The 23,202-nt window shown below is 47.2% G+C and overlaps 1 protein-coding gene across 6 annotated transcripts in view; it reads right to left on the reverse strand.

The window, feature by feature from the left end:
- The window catches only part of RUNX2 (RUNX family transcription factor 2), a 330,253-nt gene that overhangs the window by 86,125 nt on the left and 220,926 nt on the right, over positions 1 to 23,202 (reverse strand). For 3 of the 6 annotated variants that reach the window (XM_036413604.2, XM_036413603.2, XM_036413606.2), the window contains one exon: positions 18,488 to 22,835. The exons of the other annotated variants lie outside the window; for them this stretch is intronic. In XM_036413604.2, coding sequence (XP_036269497.1) covers positions 22,357 to 22,835 — 479 coding nt within the window. In that variant the 3' untranslated portion in view covers positions 18,488 to 22,356. Of the gene's footprint in view, positions 1 to 18,487; positions 22,836 to 23,202 lie in introns of those variants that run through there. 6 annotated transcript variants of the gene reach the window in all.

Consider the following 23,202-nt stretch of genomic DNA (forward strand, 5'->3'; position numbering starts at 1 on the left):
GTAAACATAATTATTCTCATTATAAACTAATTGGAAAAGGTAATTTCCCAATTAATAAATATATGCCTCTGTAAACTGTGTTCGTATGATAAAATAATTACAAGAGCTGCCGACAACTTTGGAAGGAAAACAAAGATATTTGTTAGTGGCAAGATCTAATGAAAAAATCTGACAGTCTAAACAAGAAAACCAGCGAGCACAGTTCTCCACACAAGAACCCTGGCCAGTTACTTTCGATTTAATAATTTTGCCTAAGGAGAATTCCAGGCTTTGTATACACACATGGCCCTGCAGAAAGTGCACAAAGAGAGAACCTGTGTTGAAATCCTGGCTCTCCTAGTTACTGTTTACAGAATCTTGGCCAAGTTGCTTAACCTCTCTGAACCTTTGTTGCTTTACCTGTCACATCATTCCCTACCATACTTCGCAAGGCCGTTGCATTAAATAAGATCAACTATGTGGATGCAGTTTGTCGACTATTCAATACTGTAAAAACACAGTCAGTTATTGTACCTCTGAGAAAGATCTGGAGAAAATTAGTATCCCAATTACCATTAAAAATGTTAACAAAAATAATAATAGTACTAGTAATTGAGAAAAAAATGTGGTTCTTCCTATACTTATTCTCTGAAGTCGCAGTGTTCAATAGAACTTTCCACAATAATGCAAACATTCTGTGCCTGTCCATCTAATACAGTCGCTCCTGGACATGTGTGGTTGTTGAGCACTTGAATGTGGCTAGTATGACTGGGGAACTGCACTTTGAATTTCTTTAATTTTATTCCGTTTTATTTTAACAGTCATATATGGCTACTGTATTGGATAGCATGCTAGCCTAAGGCATCATTTCTTCAAATACGTTTTGCAGGTAACTCCTTTGTGGCCCTAGCCATGAAGGGATTGGGTTTTGCAAGCATCCAGAAGCCTGGTGACAGGATCTTGTGGTTCAGAGTGAAGGGGAAAGTGTGGAATGGAATGAGGACTGGAAGGAAAGGACATGAGAGGGGGCTTCCTTGCCCTGCAGCGATGCTATTTTGCAAAAGCAAACAGAACCTGCCCCCGCGTGACCTTAGAAAAGGCTTGTACTCTGAGACTCAGTCTTTTAACTATCAACTAGGACTCAGAGGGTTATTGTGAGACTTTAATGAAACAGGTTAATGATACAAAGTACCTAACACAGTGCCTGCCAGGCACTGAGCGAGCCCTGAGCTCATTCTCCCTTCACTCCTGGAGCACAAAGAGACACACATTGGTTCACTTTCCTGCCCCAACCACATGGTTGCTGGGCTGCAGAGGCACAAATGGGGCATCGCTCACTCATGCTGTATTCAGCCAGCCTCAAAGCAGCTGGGGCTGCGCACATGCCTTCCCTCCCTCCATTCAGGCCTCCTGAATGCCCTGGCCTCACCCTGTGCTTTGCTCTGGAGATCTCTGAGGGCTTCAAAGACTCCTCTTTGGATTCAACACAAACGATGTTCCTTCTGGGTATGTACACAGGTGGGGGGAGACTAAAGGTGGGGCGGGTGGAGTCCACCCCTTTTCAAAACGAGGCCACCCCTCCTTCTGCCTGGCTCTCATGGAGCTGCCCCCCTGCACTGCCACTTCCTCCTGTTGGGGGAAAAATGCAAAGTCTAGCTCATCCTCACAGCAGCCCCCGTCAAGGGCTTGGTGTTCGCCGGGAGGGGGGGGGGGGCAGTTCACTCGAGCTCAAAGCAGGTAGGCATGGTGGCCCTACTTCTCAATGTGGCAAGTAAATTGTGAGCAAAGTCTTCAAAACCATACTTTCCCCAGGATTATCCTAGATAGTCCATATATATATATATATATATATATATATATATATATATATATATATAAAATCTGTCTCCACAACTTCAGAATGCCCCAGAGATCAAAGGTCTGAATCTCCCCTCTTCCATTGTCTCTTTCCCCTGAGGAGCCCCCAAACCCTTTGTTAGCTGGTGGGCTCAGCACTCACAAAGCATGATCCCCACAGGTGCCGGCTCAACAGCACAGGTGCCAGTGCGTTGACCCTCCTCCCGGGAGAGCTGGGGGGCCCTCTCCTTGCATCTGGGTGGGCTGTGTCTGCTCTGACCAATAGAGGGTGGGCAACGTGTGGCTTCCGAGGCAGTCATTTAACGGCCATGCAGCTGCCACCAGGTTGGCTGGGACACTTGTTCTCGGAGCCCAAGCCACTGAACAAGACGTCTAACCACCCTGCGGCCCTCCATGAGGCCGTCCTCATCCAGTCCGAACCAGGTGCCGGCATGTGAGTGTGGACACCTACCCCACTACCCCCGCCAGCCAGTCCAGTCTCTCCAGCTGAGGCCACAGATGTTGTGCAGTGAGCCATTCCTGCTGCGCCAGCACAAACTCGTGACCCACAGAATCTGAGAATAAAACGCCGCCCTCTTGCACCACCATGTGAGGGCAGATTCGCTGCATAGTAATCGATAATAAGGCCCAGTACAGTGTCTATTTTTTAAAATATATTTTATTGATTTATTACAGAGAGGAAGAGAGAGGGACAGAGAGTTAGAAACACCGATGAGAGAGAATCATCGATCAGCTGCCTCCTGCGCACCCACCACTGGGGATGTGCCCGCAACCAAGGTACATGCCCTTGACCAGAATCGAACCCGGAGCCCTCCAGTCTGCAGACCAACGTTCTATCCACTGAGCCAAACCAGTTTTGGCAGTACAGTGTCTTATAGCACCCAGGCTTCCTGATGGGCAGCTCACCTGGAAAGCTGGATTCCATAAACTGAACCACCCAGAGTGTTGGTTCCCATTGCTACTTGTGGAGAAGCAGGAGGCCTTGTTGGACAGCGTCCGTGTGGTCTGGGGGAGGGGACAGGGGCAGGAGGGGGACATTTTCCTTTTTGCTTTCATATCACTCTAAACTCTGATCTTTAATTTTCTTTTTTAAGTAAATAAGAAATGGATAGAGGAGCAAGGGCTTACTAACATGATTTCAATGAATGGCTTTATAAAAAAATGGTCATGTTGACAGATGCTGGCATTTCAGATGTGGTTGTGTTGTGTGTGTTTTTCATGTTTTGCTTTAATGCTTTGCTAGCATTTTCTCTTCCAGGCCCCCATGATCTTCAGGGACATGTTGAGTTGCGGTGTGGCTGCAATGAAACATTTGCGTCCATCGAGGGACGTACAGGCCTGCAGCACAGAAGGCAGAGCTGGGCCCAGAGGAGGAAGCGAGGATTCGCCAACACACAGCTTACGCTTGGGCAAGTCACTCACTTACTGACCTTCAGGACCCCGAGTGGTTATCGCAAATGGGACTCAAGGATTCCTAAGGCCCCTTTCTAACATTTTGGAGAGAAAGAAATTTGGATTTCTTCAGTACTTATTGCTCCGTGGCAACACATCGTACTAGGCCCTCTATTTTGGATTATTTTATTTAATCCTCAAAAAAATCCTAAGAACCAGCATTCCCATTTTACCCAGTGAGCCAGAGATTTCAGTAGTTGGGAGCTAGGGGCTGGAATTCCAGAATCTACACAGCGCCCCCAGGGAATGCTCACTCCCCTCTCTGCCACCCCAGTGGTTTCCACACCCTGTGCCCAATGGTTCTCAGTCTGTAATCCTCCATGGCGGGGAGGGAGGGTCCTAACTACATTCCTTTGTACTGTCATCAGCCACTTACAGTGAGAGAAACAATAGCCTCTTTCTCTGCCTTCCTGGCAGGGTGGCTCTGGGACCCTGCGGAGGCTCTGAGTGACAACCAGGGCGGCCTGCAGCTCCAAAGCCCAGGTGCCCTGCGTGAGTGAGAGAGAGAGAGAGTGTGTGTGTGTGTGTGTGTGAGAGAGAGAGAGAGAGAGAGAGAGAGAGAGAGAGAGAGAGAGAGGAATCTCCCCCCAGCTCTTCCCTGCAGATCTCAACTCTGTGACGTGGGGTGAGCTTCTCCTTTCCCCTTCTCGGAGTCACTCAGCACATGGTTGACTCCAGGACACACCTTCCCCTGGCCCCTCGCACCTTCTCCATCACCAGGCTGCTTCTGGCCCTGGTGCTTTGATGAAGCGGGTTCTGCCTATAGCGGGATCCTCCTGCCCAAAGCCCCTCCTCACACACCTGTCCCTGATGCCTGAATCCTGAAATGATCTTTAAATGCTGACTAAGTCCCCCTGCCATCAGCACAGGGAGGGGTCCGTGGGAACTGTGATATCTGAGAGGAAGGATTGAAAGAGTGGTTCAAAGCCAACCCATTCCATGGGGCAGTTTTAAAATGCCTGCGATCCTTTGCTTCTCCTCCTAAGAAGAGCTGGGGGTCTCTGTCTCTTCCCCTTGACTCTGGGCTGGTGGCCCCTGGGACCGGCTTTGACCACCGGAACACAGTGGGGTGATGCGGCCCATCTCCTCTCCCAGGTGTCTCTCTCAGAAGCCCGTGCTGGGAAGGGTCCTGGGGCCAGCACGCTGTGGGGAGGCCCGGAGCCCTGCAGGACGCCCTGCGGAGCCCCACCTGCCTCCCTGGCCTCAGAGCCAGGGGCAAGCAAAGGGCCGAGGCTCTAAACCACGAAGTGGCGGCACCGTTTGTAAGGGTCACCTTTCAGTCACCTGTCTCTGTGTGGCCACAGTAAGGAAGACAGTTCACACCTCCTGTGAATTTTGCACTGCATGCTACAATGTATGCATCTGAACTCTGATGTGAGTGGAGACTGAAACTGCCTACCAGTTAAATTCTTAGCCTTACTCTGCCCCAACCCCTCCAAGGAAAACAGACCCTCCAGGGGGAGGGACTCGGTGAGACCTGAGGCTCTGTGTGGCCTGGAACACACCCTGGGGCGAGGTCAGCCTCCCCTCCCTCCCAGCTCAGACCCTTGGGACTTTTTCCTTTGGAATCTAGCCACACCTCTTCAGCAGCCAAATCTGAATGCTGGGTTCTCCCCTCCTGTCACATCCCCAGCTTCACGCTACGCCTAGATTTACAAGGGACCCCACCAGGAGAGACCCTGCCAACACCCTCCAGATTCAGATGAAAAGCCACAGCCACCTGACAGTCTCGTTCTTCCCTCTGACCCGCTTTAGGTCAGCCTCACGGAGAGTGTCTAGGAAGGAACCCAAGGCCCTTCTTGTCCATCCCAGCATACTCAGGGCTCCCCAACATCATCTTCTTGAACAATTCAAACACACACACACACACACACACACACACACACACACACACACCCAGAGCCTGGGTAGATACGTTGACACTTGGAAGCCAAGCCGAGGAAAGCTTTTATTATTGTTTGCCATTTGAAAGTGATTACCAGCGGCATGATGGGTATTGAAGGAGACAGCCAGCAGTTAGCATCCCGGGGAGACTCCCCTTCCAGACCTGGGTGAGCCTCCACCACCCCCGGCTCCTCAAGCAGGGACTGCCTGGTGCCAGACTTGGATGCTGACCAACACAAATTAAAGGAATAAAATGCCTCCCAGACGGGGAGGCAGGACATGGGAGAGTGAGAATGCTGAGAATTTTAAAGGGATCATCACCTCAGCAGGAGACCAAAACCCAGTCTCAGACGGAGCAGCTACCCCAACAGATGGTCCCCTCCGGTTCACAGGGTCTCCTGGTCTGGGTTCCTGCGTGATTCCAGGCGCTGTCTCTCCTGTGGCCCCCAACCCCAGGCCAGGGCCTCGCGCTCCCCACCAGAAAGCTTCCCTCTATGTCTTATTTAAAATTGGGAAGCGACCCTGTGGGAACCAAGCTCATCAACTTGCATCACAACCGAATCTAGAGGTGGGACAGAGAAGCAATGGCTTAGTGGGTGCAGGTTTCGGCTTGGGGTGATGAAAATGTGGTGTCTGTACAACCCTGAGAGTCTACTAAGCGGCAACGAATCATCCACTTGAAACTGGTTAATTTTATGTAATGTGACTTCACCTCATTTTTTTTAAATGAGAAACCCTCCTCTAATCCCATCAACTAGCACACATTTGACTCCGGACCTCAGTGGCCTCTTTGCTAACAGGAGGTTGGTGGGGGGGAAAGGGGGGAGGGAGAAGCAGTTCCGACATTCAGAGATTGTCCCAGTTCCTAGCAGGACAGGGACTTGAGATGACCGCAGGGCAGAGAGAAAATGAGATCAGCCAGCTGCCCAGGAGCTAAAATTAGCTGGCCCTCCACGAGCTGGGCTTGGCTAGTGACTGCATTTCTCTGATGTTCGTCCTCTGTGAGCTCAGACGTGTCTCCTGAGACTCCTGAGAGGAACCCATAAAAGTTTGTAAGACTCGGGCCTAATCTGGGGAGCTATTTGAATCCTATAGCTTCATTTCTTCCTCTGCCACCAGCCAGCAGTCTCCAGGAAGTCCCTACATCAGGCAATGCACATTGTTTCTTAATATAGGGTTTTGGTTTTCAACAGCCCTTGCCAACTTAAAGTAGAGAGAAGAGAGGATTCTGGGAGGATGCATCCTACACATTTAAAAAGAAAACGATAGCGGTCCCATCTCATGCTGCAACACGTTGATCTGATATTTAGAAAATGATCCTTTCGGCCAAAGAATATTTTTACTTTGTGCGTCTATATAAACACGCCTGCTTGCTTGCTTTCTTTCTTTCTTTCTTTCTTTCTTTCTTTCTTTCTTTCTTTCTTTCTTTCTTTCTTTCTTCCTTTTTTTTTATAGAAAGCACATCACTGGTGTCTAAAACCAAACGTGGTTTTGATTGAACCAGACTTGCATTTCTATCTGAACTTCATTTGCTAACAATAGAACTGGTCTTCTCATTTGCCAACATCAATGTTGACCTGTTTTCACCTAAGTTTTATAGATGTCAGAAAAAGAAACCGTGCCGGCCGCAGTGGCATACCCTGGCCTTTCTCAGCCACACTTGCTTGCATTTTTTGCAGCTCCTTTAAATTCCCCTTGTCACAAAAACTAACTATAAGGTCAAGCATTTCAGTAAGAAATATTGAATTATTATCCAACTTTTGTCAACCGGCCAAGAGCCTACGAAAGCTAACCACGAACTGCCGAGGAGAGTGGCTTAACCTCAGGCCTCCTGGCCCTGCCTCCGTTGCACGGGGAAGGATTTCTGGCACCGGGGGGCACCGGGAGGGCTGGGGAGGGAGTGGGGAGAGCGGATGGCAGGAATGGGAACTGGACGGCTCACAATCACGTCCAGGCCCCCATCCCCCGAGAGTGTCTCATTGCACTCGCTTGCTGCAGCAAAAAGCCAGCTTTGATTTTTCTTGGAGAGGGCTCCAGGCACCCCAACATCTCAGCCATGCCAACACCACGAGCCTGCCTAGCTCTCCTGATCCCCTGGCCATATCCCTGTCCATCAAGGCTAATTTCTATGACAACATAAACTTCTCCGTGTAGCCAATAAACTCAAACCCGATGGAACTTGATGTGGCCAGGAAGGAGAATGACAAACTGGCAAGGTGTCAGGGCTGGGAATAGGACTCGCTTCAGTGGCCGGTGGTTGGGAGGAGGGGAGAGATGGATTTATGTCTGTGCGCATGTGTTTTATTCATTCTAATAACTCTAATAAAGCTTCCATTAATCAATAAACGGTCTCTTGCAGAGACTGAAATGAATGCAAGGTCCCTAAAGCGAGCTTCAGGTTGGACCAGAGCTCATTTTCACTCTCACCCACAGTGGCTGAGGGCACGGTTCCTCTGTTACCTTAAGGGATCTGGGCAGGATGAGGGAGAGAGAGAGAGAGAGAGAGAAAGAGAGAGAGAGAGAGAGAGAGAGAGAGAGAGAGAGAGAGAGAGAGAGAGAGAGAGAGAAGAATGAGGACCGGTTTTTGGCTGGGCAAGGAAGAGCAGCCTGTAAGAGGCAGCAGCCCCAGGATGGGATGTGAGGGATGTCAGGAGAGTATGGCAAGGAAGGGCGTGCCCATACAGCAGGGTGTGTGGCTTTGGAAGTGAGGTTTTAGTGGTTTCAGTAAAACCTTCCTGGAAATGCAAATACACAGACTCCTCAAAGGTGAGGGTCAAGACAGGTTCGTTGGCTAAAAAGAGAGGTTTACCGTGCGGGGTGGCTTCTGTGGGCTTGGGAGAGGGGCAGAGTCCATGTATGTATGGTCCTTTAGGGGCATGGTGGGCCTCCAAAGGAGAGGTCAGGAGGCGAGGGTAGAGAGGACCCCAAGCGCCTGCTTTAAAGTTTTCCTTAGGGTCAGCGACGGGCACAGCTCTCAGTAAGTTCTTTGAATATGTCAACATCCAGAGCATAAATGTCTCCCAACCACTCATCCTTGTCACCCTCCCCTACTGAGCGCCACGCTGCTCCTCACCATCTCATCCGTGGATCCAGTGCACTTGGTGGTAGGTGTTCAGCCAGCAATCGGGTACCATTTATCTACACTCTGCACTGAAAATGTGGGATTTCGTGTGGCCATCTCTCTGCATTTTTCTATTGATGTCCTCTTTTGTTAACCATTAAGATCTCACATTTTCCCTATGATTTTGATAGCATGGGTATTTTCCTTCCCCCCCCCCCCCAATTATTCTAATATTGACTATGGTTTTCTGAAACACGAGCCATATCCCATGGAGGTTCTGAACTGCTCTCCCACCCTGCCACTGCATCCCTATGAGAAGCCCTTTGGCTCATCTTTTTGGCAAAGTGTGGTTGGCATGCTACAGAATGCCACAGTCCAGGAGGAATCTTCCTCTCTTTTTCTTTCTGAGAGCTGTTCATGGGATCATCCTGTGGGAGATTTGTCTCCTCCCAGGCCATGCACTGCAGGATGGTGTGGAGCTGCCACTAGCTCAGTCGCAGACCCAGAAGGGCTGGGAATTCTCATCCTTCCAGATCCAGAGCCATGTCATCTCCCTGCCTGAGCCAGAAGTGGCTCCCTCCCGGGGCTCCTCTACCCTGGTCTCACTTCTCTCTTCTGGCACCTGCCATACTGTGTTGTCCCCTACAAGTTTGTGTTTCTGTCTCTCAGATCAGATGGTGAGCTTCTTGAGTAAGGGTAAGTCTCATGCCTTCTCATTTCCATAATTTCTAATGAGTATCCAATCAGTATGTATTGAATGAGTCCAAATACTGTCCTTTCCTTAAGGTCAGATGAGAGTAGGGGGTCATGAAGCAAAGCAATAACAGTTATTCTCTCACCAAGGGATAGGGTGAAGCCACAGTTCCTTCCTCCTCTCAAGGGATATCTAAGGCTTGGTCTCCTTAGGTCCTACCAATGGCTTAGCACTGTGCCTAGTAATCACCTGACCCAATGAGAGCATGCCTATCATTAAACAGGGTCAGGTACGTTTTGTCTACTTACATTATCACCCAATTCCTGTGTGTTCCATCATTGCCCCATTAGCATGGATTTCCTCTTGCATTTTTTAACTTAAAGAGACGTTGGTTATAGGAAACTCAGGTAAGAAGCATACAAAAAGTAAAATTAAGATGAGAAGCCCATCTTTTTTCAAGATTAGCAGTCATGTTTCCATTTGTTACGGTGGCTGGGATATCATGTTGATGAAGTCAGGAGTGTGGCCTCATCTCTACAGCCAAAGAGTGAAATAGCAAATAGAAAGACACTGACCCTTAGCATTGAGGGCAAGGGAGTCTCTTTCCACTGAAGGACAATCAGCTTGGAGCATGCTGCCTGCAGATAGGTCACTCTTAGAGTGAATTGCTACTCATTAAGTCAGGCCTACTATAAAACTTGCTCTATGTGTTTTGTTTTGTTTTAATGAAGTAATGTATAATAAGACTTTTTCAATGAAGTTATCTGGAGCATAGTATGAAATCAGCATGTTGGAAATTAATTTTCTTGAATACACACAATTGTTTACAGGATCAGTTTGCCTAGATTTGTAACAAATGCTAATAGATTCATACAAACTAGAAAAGTAAATAAGTCTAGGTGCTTAATAGAAAGAATGCAAATATGCTGCTATCATAAAGGAAGTGTGTCTTTCAGATGAGTGAGGATGGGAGCTGCTTGGAAATAGATGTCTAATCTTTGACCTCCCTTCATCTATTTACATGCTATCCTAAGTAAGAGATCAGACCTCTCTGGGATTGCATTTCCTCATCCTCTATAAAATGGCATTTTTGCCAATTCTGTGAAAAGCAATGGTCCTCATTCTCTCCTTAATGCTAGGCAGATTCTAGCTGCATCTCTTAAAACTCCCTGTAATTTCTCAATTCTTAAAGGTATTCCAAAGCTATTGGTAAGAATCACTGCATAAACCCTTAACACACCATCCGGAAGGTAATACTAGTATATTATTATCCACATTGAAGGAGGTCAAGAGAGGGCAAGTGGCTTCTTCAAAGTCATACATATGGTTAGTAGGAGTTAACGGTCTGGAACCAGATCTTTCTGCCACTTTCTGCTTCCCGCTTTCAATATTCCACTTGACCACGAATTCAGATTTGGCTGCAAGGCTGTGACAACATGGAAGAGAAAATGGAAGAGCAACCCCATCCCCCCGCTTTGACTATATGGCAATAGCCCACTTTTTAAACACCAGGCCTCCTAAATATTGTGGTGAAATGAAGGGATTATATGACTAAATATAGGCTGCCAACTACCTTACAAATACTTGAGTATTTTAGGAAATGGGAAATGAGATAGGCTATAGGCAAAAATTAAAGGTATCTGAATTCTCTCTAGAAGCTAATTAATCTGTTTTTGGCAATATGAAGCATTCGTGTATTTGCTTAAATGAAGAATGGCATCACAAACATTGTATTGGTATGAATTAAGTTTAACATAGATACTGTCTAATATGCTTTTTAATGGTGGCAGGCCTTCTAGCATATTGTTCTGCCTATAGTAAGTGTTCAATAAATATTTCAGAAAGAAGAAAGTAAAGAAGGCAGACAGAATAGAGAGAGAGAGAGAGAGAGAGAGAGAGAGAGAGAGGGAGAGAGAGAGAGAGAGAGAAAGCGAGAGAGAGTCATTTCTGTTCTCTGGGTTTTCAGAAAAATGGGATATTAATTCCACAGATGATAGTATATTTAAGAAAATATCTATAAAGTGCTTTAAGATACTTTAGGAGGAGCCTGCCTGTTTGGTTAGATAGGTTTGAATGAGTTAGGACAGGGAACACAGATGCCCATTCCTGGGTGTAAAAGCCTGGCCCGGGCACAAGTGTAAAAGCCTGACACACACCAGGTTTCCCCAGAACTTGGGGCTCTCAGATCACCTCTTTACACAGCTTAGTACTGCCTCTTAGAGATGTCGGTTCAGTAATGGGGGATCTGGGTGCTGCCCGTCTTTCAAGGGGCAAGAAGGACCCCAGAGCCACTCTGGGAAGGTAAGAATTGAAATTGACAAAATTTATTGGGTTGGGTCTTCTCTTTTTTTTTTTTTTTTAATATATTTTATTGATTTTTTACAGAGAGGAAGGGAGAGAGATAGAAAGCTAGAAACATCGATGAGAGAGAAACATCGACCAGCTGCCTCCTGCACACCCCCCACCGGGGACGTGCCTGCAACCAACGTACATGCCCTTGACCGGAATTGAACCCGGGACCTTTCAGTCCGCAGGCTGACGCTCTACCGCTGAGCCAAACCGGTTTCAGCAGGTTGGGTCTTCTCTTGTCAGATGAGCTCAGTGCTGCCATTTTAAGTTCCATACCACGTTTCCTAGTAGCAACATTGACACCAAACTCAACACACCTAAGATGGCGAATGTTGGAAGAGACCATAAATTGGGGATTGAGGTCGGGGTAGGGTCAACATTTCTGTTCTGAATGTGTCCATGTGTTTTGTATTTATGGTTTATGTGATGTGATATCTCTTGAGTCCCTTCAGGGAAGGAGCCCATGGTAAGCCACATGCCAAAGTTAACCTTGATGTTCAGTCGAAAATGGTTTATAAAATATATAGAAAAAAATGCTTCTTTCAAAGAGCAACACTTTGTAAAATGTTAAAATAGCATTTTTATTTTATTTTTTGAAAAACCATTCTATTTGGGGCGCCAGCTCTATTGTGACTCAAACTAATTGAAAATTTTGTTTGTGCTTTTTAAAAATAATCATCTCAATTATTATGGGTAAAAATAAGTACAATGTCTTCTATGCCTATCAGGTGCTGGCCGCTTGCTAGGCACGTTCACCGCTCATTAACTCATTTACTTCTCATCACCTCCATTCTGTAGATGATTAAGGAGATTGTCTCAGGGTTTAGCTGAGGAACGTAGTGTTGGAATCAGGCAGATCTAGGCTTGAGACTTAATAGCTGAGTAACCTTGGGGCAAGTCTGAACCTCAGGGTCCTCATCAGTAAAATGGGGATCAAGCCAGTCCTAACTTCTCCAGCGGTTGCTGGGAAGATGGAGATAAGCCACGTGAAATACTAAGCAAAGTGCCAGGCCCAAAGTCAAGTGTGCAATAAAAATTAAATATAATTAAATATGATTATTTGATCATGCCAGCTGTACCCAACAGGACTTTCCCCACAAGGGCATTAGAACGGCCTTCAGGGCCATCCTAAGTGGGGAGCAGGACAGTCACCTTTGATCCCCATTTCTTTCTCCCCGGGATGCTCCTATCTGTGAGATAAAGACCAAGCGAACTTCAAGGACAGCTATGGAGAAAAACGGAGGGAAGCAAGGTGGGTAGCGTGCTTTGTGTCCTGCAGGGGAGGGAGTGATGATAGGGAGGGAATTAGGAGGGTTTATCAGGATGGTGTGAAGAGGAAAGGGAACAAGGAGGACATGTTGGAACTGACTACTGACCTGAGCCTCTCCACCTGCTCCCAACATCCCTTCCCTCTCTCACTCACTCTCCTGCAGGCCCGAGGAGCAAGCACTGCCCAAGAGACAGGGTCAGAGAGCCAGTCTGTGGCCCTTCCCACCGGGCCCCCTGCTTTCTGGGAGGTGACCCGTGCCATGGCTGCTGCTCTGGTCGCCTGGTCCCACAGAGCCGACAGCGCTCTGGCAGCTGCCTGGGACAGAAGCTAGGGGCCTTGCCCATGTGGCATATTCTACAACAAAATAATAGCTGAGAGATTTGATGGGCTCTGACAGGGGGAAGAAGGGAGTGAAAAAGATGGAACAAAGATGCCATTTTTAAAGTATTGGCTCACGTTCAAGGTTTCACTGTTTTAGATGGCGAGGAGTGAGCAAAAAAATCCCTCCTGTTGGTGAGTCTTTTTCTGCAGTCACTGGAAGCCAAAGAGCATGGGGCTTCTGGCTTCCCTCTTGGGGAACCCGCGAACCAGGCCTCTCTCTGGAGAAGGGAGCAAAGGGCTGGATGGGGAAGGCAGGAGGCCCCCAGCGAGCAGCTCCGAGGAGGACCGGGTGCCGGAGCACACACTGTGTTTTCAGCTCGGATTCTGTGATCCTCCTGCCAAACAGGGGTTTACAAAGCAAAAACCTCCCGAGAATCCTCATACTTTCTGGCTTATTCTCCTGGTGTTCGCCTTAACAGGAATCAGCTGTTTGCCTTCTCACTTATACAGCATGTTGCCGGGGAGAATTTAGCATCTGGTCTGGCTATTATTAAAAACAAGAACATCCTGCTCTGTTGGGAGAACAGCACTGCTGGCAATGAAAGGCCCGAGATCATTTGCATGCAGGAGTCTAGAGATGTGTTTCCTTCAATATCTGCTCGCTCCCTCTCCCCCTCACTCCCCCTCCCACCCCCTCAGCATTCACTTCAAAATTTCCCGGGCATCGCCGGCTCCCTTTTCTGAAACGAGAGAGACAGGCCATCCTTTTGCCTTCCACTGGGAGGCTGGGATCACTAGTCCCTCAAATGCTGGCCCGCTCTGGCAGTGTGATAAAGTTGAACTACCAGAGGATTTTTTTTTTTTTTTAATTTTACAACTGCGGAAATGAAAAAGTAAACAAGACTGGGACTGCATCGGTATTTAGGCTCCAGCTTTTTGTTGTTGTTTTTGTCTTTTTCTGTTTTAAGCAAGGGGCCTGAAGGAACCATATAATATGAAAAACCCTGAGAGGTTTTATTAGCCAATAAAAAAACAAAAACAAAAAAACCTCACTTCCTATTAACCACTTAACTCCTCACTAGAGCTTCACACTTGCTTCCTTCTCGCCTCCTTCACTTCCTCCCATGCCCACAACGAATGAAGTTGGTCCACCAGCCTTTCCCTACACGACCTGAGCTCACAGTGTGTGTCCCGGAAGTTGTGGTCGAGAATCACAGTCAATAATGCTCTCTGCATTTCTCATCTCTGCATTATTGACTATGGTTGAGAATCACAGTCAATAATGCTCTCTGCATTTCTCATCACAATAAGGAGTCTGATTTTTTTATGTCCCCAAATCCACGCAAAAAGCTCGCGCTCTCTCTCTCTCTCTCTCTCTCTCTCTCTCTCTGAAATCCTCTCCCCACCCCCGCCATTGATTTTAGAGAGAAGGGGAGACACCAGAGAAAGAGAAACATCCAATATGATGTCAATTGGTTGCCTCCCACATTGGCCCCAACCCAGGTATGTGTCCTTGACTAGAATCGAACCTGGGATCCTTCAATCCAAAGGCCAACACTCTATCCACTGATCACTGATCCACTGAGCCAACTGGCCAGGGCCAAGGAGACTTTTTAAACACACTGCCTACAACGAGGAAGGGCACTGTGGCTTTCAAGATTGAAATATAAAGTGGCTGTTAGAGAAGACAGAATCAGGTCTAGGCATCGCTGGGATACGTAAAGATGGCTCCTCTCATCTGGGGGCAGAAGAATCCAGAGAAACTCAAAAAGAAACTGAAAGTGAAACCAGTCCTATTGGTTGAACCGTCTGAGATGGTGGAATTATGAAAAAATAAATTACCTAATTTAAAAAGGAAAGGATGTCAAAGGAGCTTTAGATCGTTGTTATTCGTTCCCACACCATTATGCATGTCACATGATTATATTGTTTGCTCTTTGCTGTTTTTAAATAATAAATTTGCAAAGAGATATCAACCCATCGTCCCATTGTGTTTTAGGAGTTGCTGGTACCTTCCTCTCTCAAACACTCTCTAGCGCTCTGCCACCATCTCCTGTGTCTCCCACTTCTGCTCTCCACCCCCTCATCCATCACTGCAGACTCCCAGGAGAAATGTCCTGAGGCCTGAAATGCACAGGTCACATGAGGCCAGGCTGCAAAGCTGTGTCCTGTCTCTTGGTATGGCGACAAGACTACTTCTTGAGGGGCTTTTGGGGAAGAATTTTAGCATTTTGCTATATGGTCTTGATTTTTTTTTATGAGAATGACAGGTGGGGGGAATTCTTTCTGTTGGTTCTGGGGTGGGACAGAATGAACTGGGATGAAGCTAGCAATCCAGGAGTTACATCTGCAATGCTCAGACATAAAGCAGGGTTTCCAGAAAACCCCGCAGGGTGGCCAGACATTACTGCAACAAGATAGTAAGACAAAGAATTAAAATAAGTTTTAGTAAAGGTTCAGTGGGTTCCCAGAAACTTGATCCTTGGCTTTTCCAACTGGTTGAGCATGTCTGAACAGCAGGGCTGGTTGAATCATAGAAGGCTTTTGAATAAAAGGTTTAAAAAAAATTAATAATAACCCTTCTTAAATGTCAGCTTTACCATGCTCCTGGCAATTTGGGGGCACCCAATGTCCCTGGTCCCCTCCACATAAACTATTGGAAGAGTGGTAATTGCTTCTTCACCATGTGTGGGGTGAAGGTGATTCTCTTCATTGGCAGGAATAACAGGCACCGGAGGCAAATTAATGCTGTTCCAGGAGGCCTGTGTGTGTGCACCCTGAGTGTCATCTCCCCCTGAATATCTGCTACGGGGCCTCCTTCCAGCCCCCACCCTCTTCCTCCTTCAGGCCTGTAGGCCTGTGCACGTGTGCGCGCGCACACACACACACACACACACACACACAGACTTAGACTGTATATATTATTAGCCTTAGCACCTCCAGTGGAGCCATTTCTTTGCTGAATTTTAATTTGTGACATTTTTTTTAAAACTCCAGTTCCAAGGTCTCCTGATTGAGTAGCTACTGATGGAAAAGCCCTGGGAAGTCAGAGTGCACAGAAAGAGTAGCCAGGAGGAGGGTGGTGCCCAGGCCTTTGCTCAGAGCTCCTCATTTAAACAGAGAGCATCAGCTCTCTCTGTACCGGATCCTACATGGCCGTCCTTAAGCACCTTCCCCAGGTCCAAGGTGAGAGCCAAGGGAGGAAGAGCAGAGATGGGTGGGAAACAAATTAGAGTAGCCGGTGTACCTAGACTAGCATGCGGGCCAGCTGTCTCAACACCGCCACGGTCTCTGCACCAGCCCCGGGCAGGACTCCCCACAGCCATCCTTTCCGGCCCCTTCGTGCTGACTGGAGGGGCGAATGCATGCGTTGGGATCTTGCAGGTGAGCGGACCCATGCTCACTAGAACTTGGCAGTCAGTGGAGTTGTGCCCAGACAAACGTAGTGACTGTGATAGTCTTATCATAAGCCTCCAACCTCCTTTGATGCCCCCAAACCATTGTTTCCTAGGACTAGTCTCTAAAATGATTTTCAAGTAATTGGGACACAGAGACCAGTTGACTGGCTGCCTGTTTTCCTAACAATGTAGGTGAGGTTGTTTGCTTAAAGCAGACACCAGTGCCTGTTTCTGCTCTAGCTCTTCAATGTGTTGTTAGATATTGTGAATCACCCGTTCCCACGGGGAATGAGAAATGACCCACGAAGCTCCCGAGGCCCTGCTCTCAGACTGTGAATGAGGCATCCCCCCCCACCTCATCCCTTGCCTTTTCAGGCTGTTTTCTAATCCCATAAATATAAACACGTGGCTCTTCAGCCGCATCTGTACATAATAACTTCAGGGGGCTTCCTGTTTACATGGCGATACCCATTTCCCAGCCAAATAAACTCTGGGACGGAGAGCTGAGGTGTTTATGGGGCCATCCCGGCTGGGACTGAGTTAACAGGAAACACCCACTCTGGGAGAGATGTCTGCTGATTAAATATTTGGGGGGCAGGGGACACAAGGGGTCAAAAGCTGCAGAGACTGCTTTCTTCTCCTGCCTGTCGTTTCCCGTAAGATACAGAAGCAGCCATGGTAAACATGGCCAAGCGTTCGGGCCTAACAAAGCCCACAGCTGCGCCGATCGCGCTGTGCGCTGTACCATGCAATGCAGGGAGGAGGGAGGATGGGGCCGGCAAGGCCAGGAGATGTGCCAGCAGCAGATGGACTGGAACTGGCCGATGTACCCCCATCACTGGGACACCCCTCCGTCTTCTCCCTGGCCCTGGCTGTAATGTTTCCATGAGCAGTGTCTCCGCACACCAGACCGGTCAGTAACCCAGCCTGAGAATTTAGAGAGCCTCTAGCCCAGCGGTTCTCAATGGGGGATGGGTGGAGGGAGGGGGCCGGGAGAAGGGTCCTCCCAGGGGACATCTGGGGATATTTTTCTTTGTCAGGACTGGGGCTGTGCCACTGGCATCCAGCGGGTGAAGCCAGGGCTGCTGCTGAACCCCCAGCGCACCGGGCCCCACTCCTTCCGCACACAGCGAAGTGCCACCCAGCCAGAGACGTCCCTCGTGCCATGGACTAGCCCAGCGCCTTCCCACAAACTGAGAACCTGAGACCCGTAGGAGACCCAGCTGGAGCGGGAGAGAACACCACCACCATGCCCACCGCCCATGCGATGCCTTTTAAGGTCATACAGATGTTTAATGTAAAAGGATGAGTAAGTACACATCCTCTGAGAGTTGCAAACAAGTTCCCTGGCCTACATCCACTCAAGTGCTTTTAGGATGTCTCCTGCTCTTAGAAATGAGCTGCTTCCACAGTTTCTCAGAAAACAGTGCCCGAGGGGGTAAGAGTGAGCAGATCTGAAGGAGGCCTCAGTCTAACTGGAGCATGACATGTGCCACTGGCCAGCCCTGGAGCTACTCTGCACTAGTTCCCTGGTCCCGTTTTAGAACTGTGGTCAGCCACGGCCTACAGACAGCGCAGACGTAGAAAAAGCCACCACTCTTAACCCAGGCCCTCAGCCTCGTCACAGGGGAGGGACTTATCAAAAACAAACAATGGCCCAGAAAAATAAAAATAAAAAAATCTGAAAACTCTAGTTAGGCTCACAAGTAGAATTTTTCTGAGACTAGCGCTCTCCAGGCCAAAATCCTTTTTTACTTATCCTTGGGCTTCCGTTGACTGTCTTTTTAAGGACCCAAAAGAGATGTGGGAAGGCAAATAGACTACCCTCTGTGGTTGGGCAGCCTGTGATCTGACCACAGGCCGGGGGGTACTTGCTGGCCTGCTCGTGTGCTCACAGATTGGAATCATGAAACCATCGAGGCTGCCGTCTTTACACGCGGACCCGTCCATAGTTGGCAAAGGGGGTGAGCATGCTTTCCTTCAGACACAGGCTGATAAGGATGTGGATTCACTGCTAGATTCTTCGCCTACCCCTCTTCCGGAGTAGGACAAGAACCCAGCGCTTACCAAGATTTTTTTCCCCTCTCATCAGTAACCCTGGCTCTCTGCCCTTATTCGGCCCTGGCGAGGACTGTGCCCAGTAAGTGCCCAGGTGTAGACAGGAGTAGGCGTGAGACGAGAGAAGAAACCGCAAATGAGAAAAGACCCAATGTACACACATAACAAAACCAAACAAAAAAAAAAGCCATTTTATTGAAAATTAAATTCAAACTTCAAATTAATATTACAATCATGAGAAAAATGCCAAATAATTCAATTTACAGTTGCAACATACAATACAAATAGTCCCTTTGAAGTTCAGAGTAAACTTGTCCACAACCGTGACCTGTGGCACAAAGCAGGATTTGTACAATATGTACATGGGAAGCAAATCTTGGGCAATAGCGATTGGAGAAAAAAAATAAAAATGAAAAGCTTGTATTTACACAAAATGCTACACATATTTTTGTTCCACAGAAATCTAAGAATGGTAAAGCATATCCAAAAAAAAAAAAAAGGATTTTTTTATTCAGAATACCTAAGAAATTACTGTAAATTATGGTTTTTGGCTGATATAGTTCAAAGTACTGCAGTAAAAAGCAAACAGTTATTTGTAAACATGAAGTAAACAAACATCTAAAAAATTCTCACATAGAAAGTATTTTTTAAAGGCATTATCTCTTTTTTTTTTTTTTAAGAATAACAAATCAAGGTTTGGAAGAGTTGTCCTTTATTTTATTTGTCCTCGTTCTTTCGGATATCATCGGTATTTTTGCTAAAGCTTTGTGTTTCCATTTTAGTACCCTGGATTCTGAGTCAGTCCCTTTTCTGGGAATGGAGGGAGCTCTCTAAGCCAGCAAGCAAACCTTCTCCCCTCTGAATTTGCAACGGATGGTCCCTAATCGTGGGATTTCTCTGCTCGTTTCTGAAAGGCTCTGGTGGGGGTAAGACAGCCTGAAGAGCAAACAATAGCTAATCTGTTGCGTCGTCTCCCGGTTCCAGGCTGGATGTGATTTCACAATCCAAAGCCAAAGCGGTGGTGCCTGCTCTGGAACTCTGACAGGTTACACCGGGGAGACCCTGGAGCAGACAGAGGAGCGGCTGTTGGCCACGCCGCCGTCGCCAGCAATGTGTGTGCTCTTTTGACCCGAAGGAAACAGAGTCCTGGCTCATGTGTGGTGCCAGAGCAGTAGTAAGACTGTGCTTTGGTCTTGAAATCACAAATCATGCACGTGACCCAGTGCAATGGAAGAGTTCATTAAAAAAAAAAAAAAAAAAAGGTAAAAGAAAACTTTAACCCCCCAGGCCAAAAAAAAAAAAAAAAAAAGGGCAGAATTTGATCTAAAAATGCGAACGACCCCATTGGTGTGGTTGGAGTGAGGGTGGAAGGATGACGTGCTGGAATGTTTCCCGTGGGAGAAAAAAAAAAAAAGTTTAAGTGTTTCTGGGTTGCTGCCTGCAGCCACTAGAATAGCATTTCAACACAAAAGCATCCCTAAGGTCACTTGGTATGTGTACTGTAAACTTAAAAAAAAGCCCTTTTTTTTTCTTTTTTACATTAGAAGCGAACGTACAAATATAGTACCTGTTTTATTAAATAGGGTACAGCTGGCACTGGCGGTAACGTTTCTATGTCAATTAATTAAAGTTGAAATGTGTAACCAGACACTGGCTTCTTTAAGTGCTGCTGAAACAAACACACACATTTTACACTTACGAAGAAATGGACAGTGGCGTGCTTCAAGCCACCACACACAAACAATAAATAGTATCCATTACTACTTCCATCTTTACTTAGTTAATAGAAAAGTGGCTTCTTGATCTAAGCATACTTGGTATACAACCTTTAGAAGGCAACGTGTTTTGTTTTGGTTTGGTTTCCCCCTCAATTTTTATTAGGAGGAATCGGGATGGGTGCCGGGTGAGAGGCTCAGGTCCCACAGCCCGGCAAGCTGTCCTGCTACTCTTGGTGGCTGAGGAAGGAGGGCTTGAGGGTCACTAGAGAGAGCAGGGGGTCTCTGGGGGCTGGAGGCAAATCTCTACCAAGTTCTGCCAACAGGGGCACAAAATTCAAACAAAGGGGCCCTGGCTGGTGGTGTCATGAAATGATCCTGGCTTGGGTTATTAAGGAGTCACACTTGAGAATTCACCATGTGGCCACCAGGAGAGGTCAAAGTGCATCCTACAGGAGGGCTTCTGCTCAAGTTCATAGACAGTAGTGGACACCAGACTCCACATAGTTCTGCCTTCCCTTGACCCTCCATCGTGAGAAATCCGAATATCTAAGGTTGTCTGTGGGGCCCCTGAAGGGCTGGTATGTTCTCTCAGATGGGCTGTGTGCTGGAACTGGCCTGCTGCTTCAGAGGACCCTGCTCCCTTAAGACAATGACTTAATTCTGCTCCTTTCAATGCAAATTCTGTGGAGAGGTGCCCGTGGGGCCTTAGCTGGGCAGTTTTGGGCTCCCCTGACCAATTGCTTGGTAAGGTGGGTGCGTTGGGAAGCTCTGGTGCAATGCTGCGTTCCTGTGCTGTGTGTATGGTTACTGATCCCTTAGCCGCAGGGGTGGCTCTGGGCTAACTGCGTCTTCACTGTGCAGCCTGGCGATTTAGAGTTCTGCTAGGAAACCACAGAACGTTTTCTGCAGTTCAAGGACTCTCTTGTGCTTGTCTTTTTTAACATGACAAGAGTCATCGCTATTTGAAATAAATGAGAAAACCACATCTCTCCAGCATTTCATGCTGATAAAGGGCAACCTAAGTAAAGGGTTAAGAGGTTTTGTTGTTTGTTTGTTTTTTAATCCCTAATTATTGTTTTAAAAGGCAAAGCTGTGTCAGAGGCAATCAAAGATCTGAAAGAACGAAACATAACATGTCCTTCATACATCACAAAAACAAGATACATCTAAAAATATTTGGAGATGGAAGTATTTTTTTAAAAAATCACATTGTGCCCAGATGAACTGAAATTGCTTAGCAATCTTTCAGGTATGGCTCTAGCCCAGAAGAAATTTGTTATTTAATAAAGAGCACTTTTAGAGACCGAAGTCAACACATCAATACACTAAGAAATGTTTCAAGGGTCCAAATGTCATTAAATAATTATAAATATATCTTTAAAGTTATATGACCATTCACTTAGCAAGTTACCTCAGATTTTACACATATTCATAATTTAAAAAAACAACAACACAATAACACGCAGCCAACACAAACACTATCTATACCATTATGGCTATAATAAGGTATTGCCATTTTCAGTTTTGCATAAAAGAAGGAGAGGGGTTTCAGGATGGTATTTCTTTTTGGTTAAATGGAAAGGGGGGGAGGGGAGGAAAAAGTACCCCAAAAAAGTAAAATAACCTTTCCTGATCAGTATTTTTGAAGTCACTTTCGTAAAGTAGGGGGGAAAAAGAAAAGAAAAAAATATTTGAACCGACCAGTTCAAAGGAGAACTTGCAGCAAGTCTGCAGGCCAGGCTGGGAACAGTTACACTGCCACGGAAGCATCCATGCTGCCTCCTTCCCTTCGCGGGCACCGCGACTGGCTTTGCCAGCGGGTCTGCAGGTGCACGGGCCCCACGCGGCTGCACCGTGAGGACGCGTGGTCTGGCACAGAGAGGAAGCGCTTTGCTCTTCTTCCTCCTGAACCCGGAGTCCGCCTCACTGAATCGGCATATGAACAGGTGATGGATAACAGACCAGACAACAGCGACAAAAATACCTTTTTTTCCTTTGTAAAAGTACACGTGTGTGTGTGTGTGTGTGTGTGTGTGTGTGTGTGTGTGTGTTTTCTACTTAAAGAAAAATAGATCGCAAACCTGAAACCTGATTCTGATTGTCTCTCTCGGCCTTTGGCTTCTCAACAGCTACCCTCTTACGGGTGCAAGAGCATGACTGAGTGAGTGAGTGAAAAAAATCTTCTAAGAAATAGGCACTTTGTAGATAGCTGATCGGTATACATATATACGCGCTCTCTCTATATATATGTATATATTGATACATTTGGGATGTGGCTCCCAGTTACCGCTGGCTGGGCCCACGGCTGAGGAATCTCAATATGGTCGCCAAACGGATTCATCCATTCTGCCACTAGAATTCAAAACGGTTGGGGAACTGCTGTGGCTTCCATCAGCGTCAACACCATCATTCTGGTTAGGCAAATTGGGGTTTAATAGCGTGCTGCCATTCGAGGTGGTGGTGCATGGCGGGAGCATTCTGGAGGGAGAGCGGTCTCCCCCCGGCACCATGGGGAACTGATAGGATCCTGACGAAGTGCCATAGTAGAGATATGGAGTGCTGCTGGCCTGGAAGGGTCCGCTCTGGCTTTGGGAGGAGCCGGGATAGGGTGGTGGCAGGTAGGTGTGGTAGTGGGTGGTGGCGGACATACCGAGGGACATGCCTGAGGTGACTGGCGGGGTGTAAGTAAAGGTGGCTGGATAGTGCATTCGTGGGTTGGAGAAGCGGCTCTCAGTGAGGGATGAAATGCTGGGGAACTGCCTGGGGTCTGAAAAAGGGCCCAGTTCTGAAGCACCTAAAAATTACAACAGAAGATGGGGGGAAAAATCTGTAAATATCAATTAAAATAATGAAAGAATATTTTTTACAAGAAAAAAAGAAAACTTTAGCTTCCCCCACAGGAACAGCAAGCCACAAACAGACCTTCAAATGCACAGGTCAGGTCGATGCAGTCTTTTTTTTCCTTCCCCCTCCCCCCTTATCGGCATATTGTCCTTAAGCTCCTCACCCCCAGAGAACATCAAAGGGCTTTAAAAACCCAAACATGTGCTAGGTCATATGTGTAAACCAACCTAACACTCATCATATAGGTTCACTCACCAGACTTTAACACTGACTCTTCCTTGATTGTTTTCTCTCTTTTTGATTCTCGTTGCACCTCA

Source organism: Pipistrellus kuhlii, unplaced genomic scaffold (assembly GCF_014108245.1).
Source record: "Pipistrellus kuhlii isolate mPipKuh1 unplaced genomic scaffold, mPipKuh1.p scaffold_m20_p_5, whole genome shotgun sequence".
Classification (NCBI taxonomy): Eukaryota; Metazoa; Chordata; class Mammalia; order Chiroptera; family Vespertilionidae; genus Pipistrellus; species Pipistrellus kuhlii.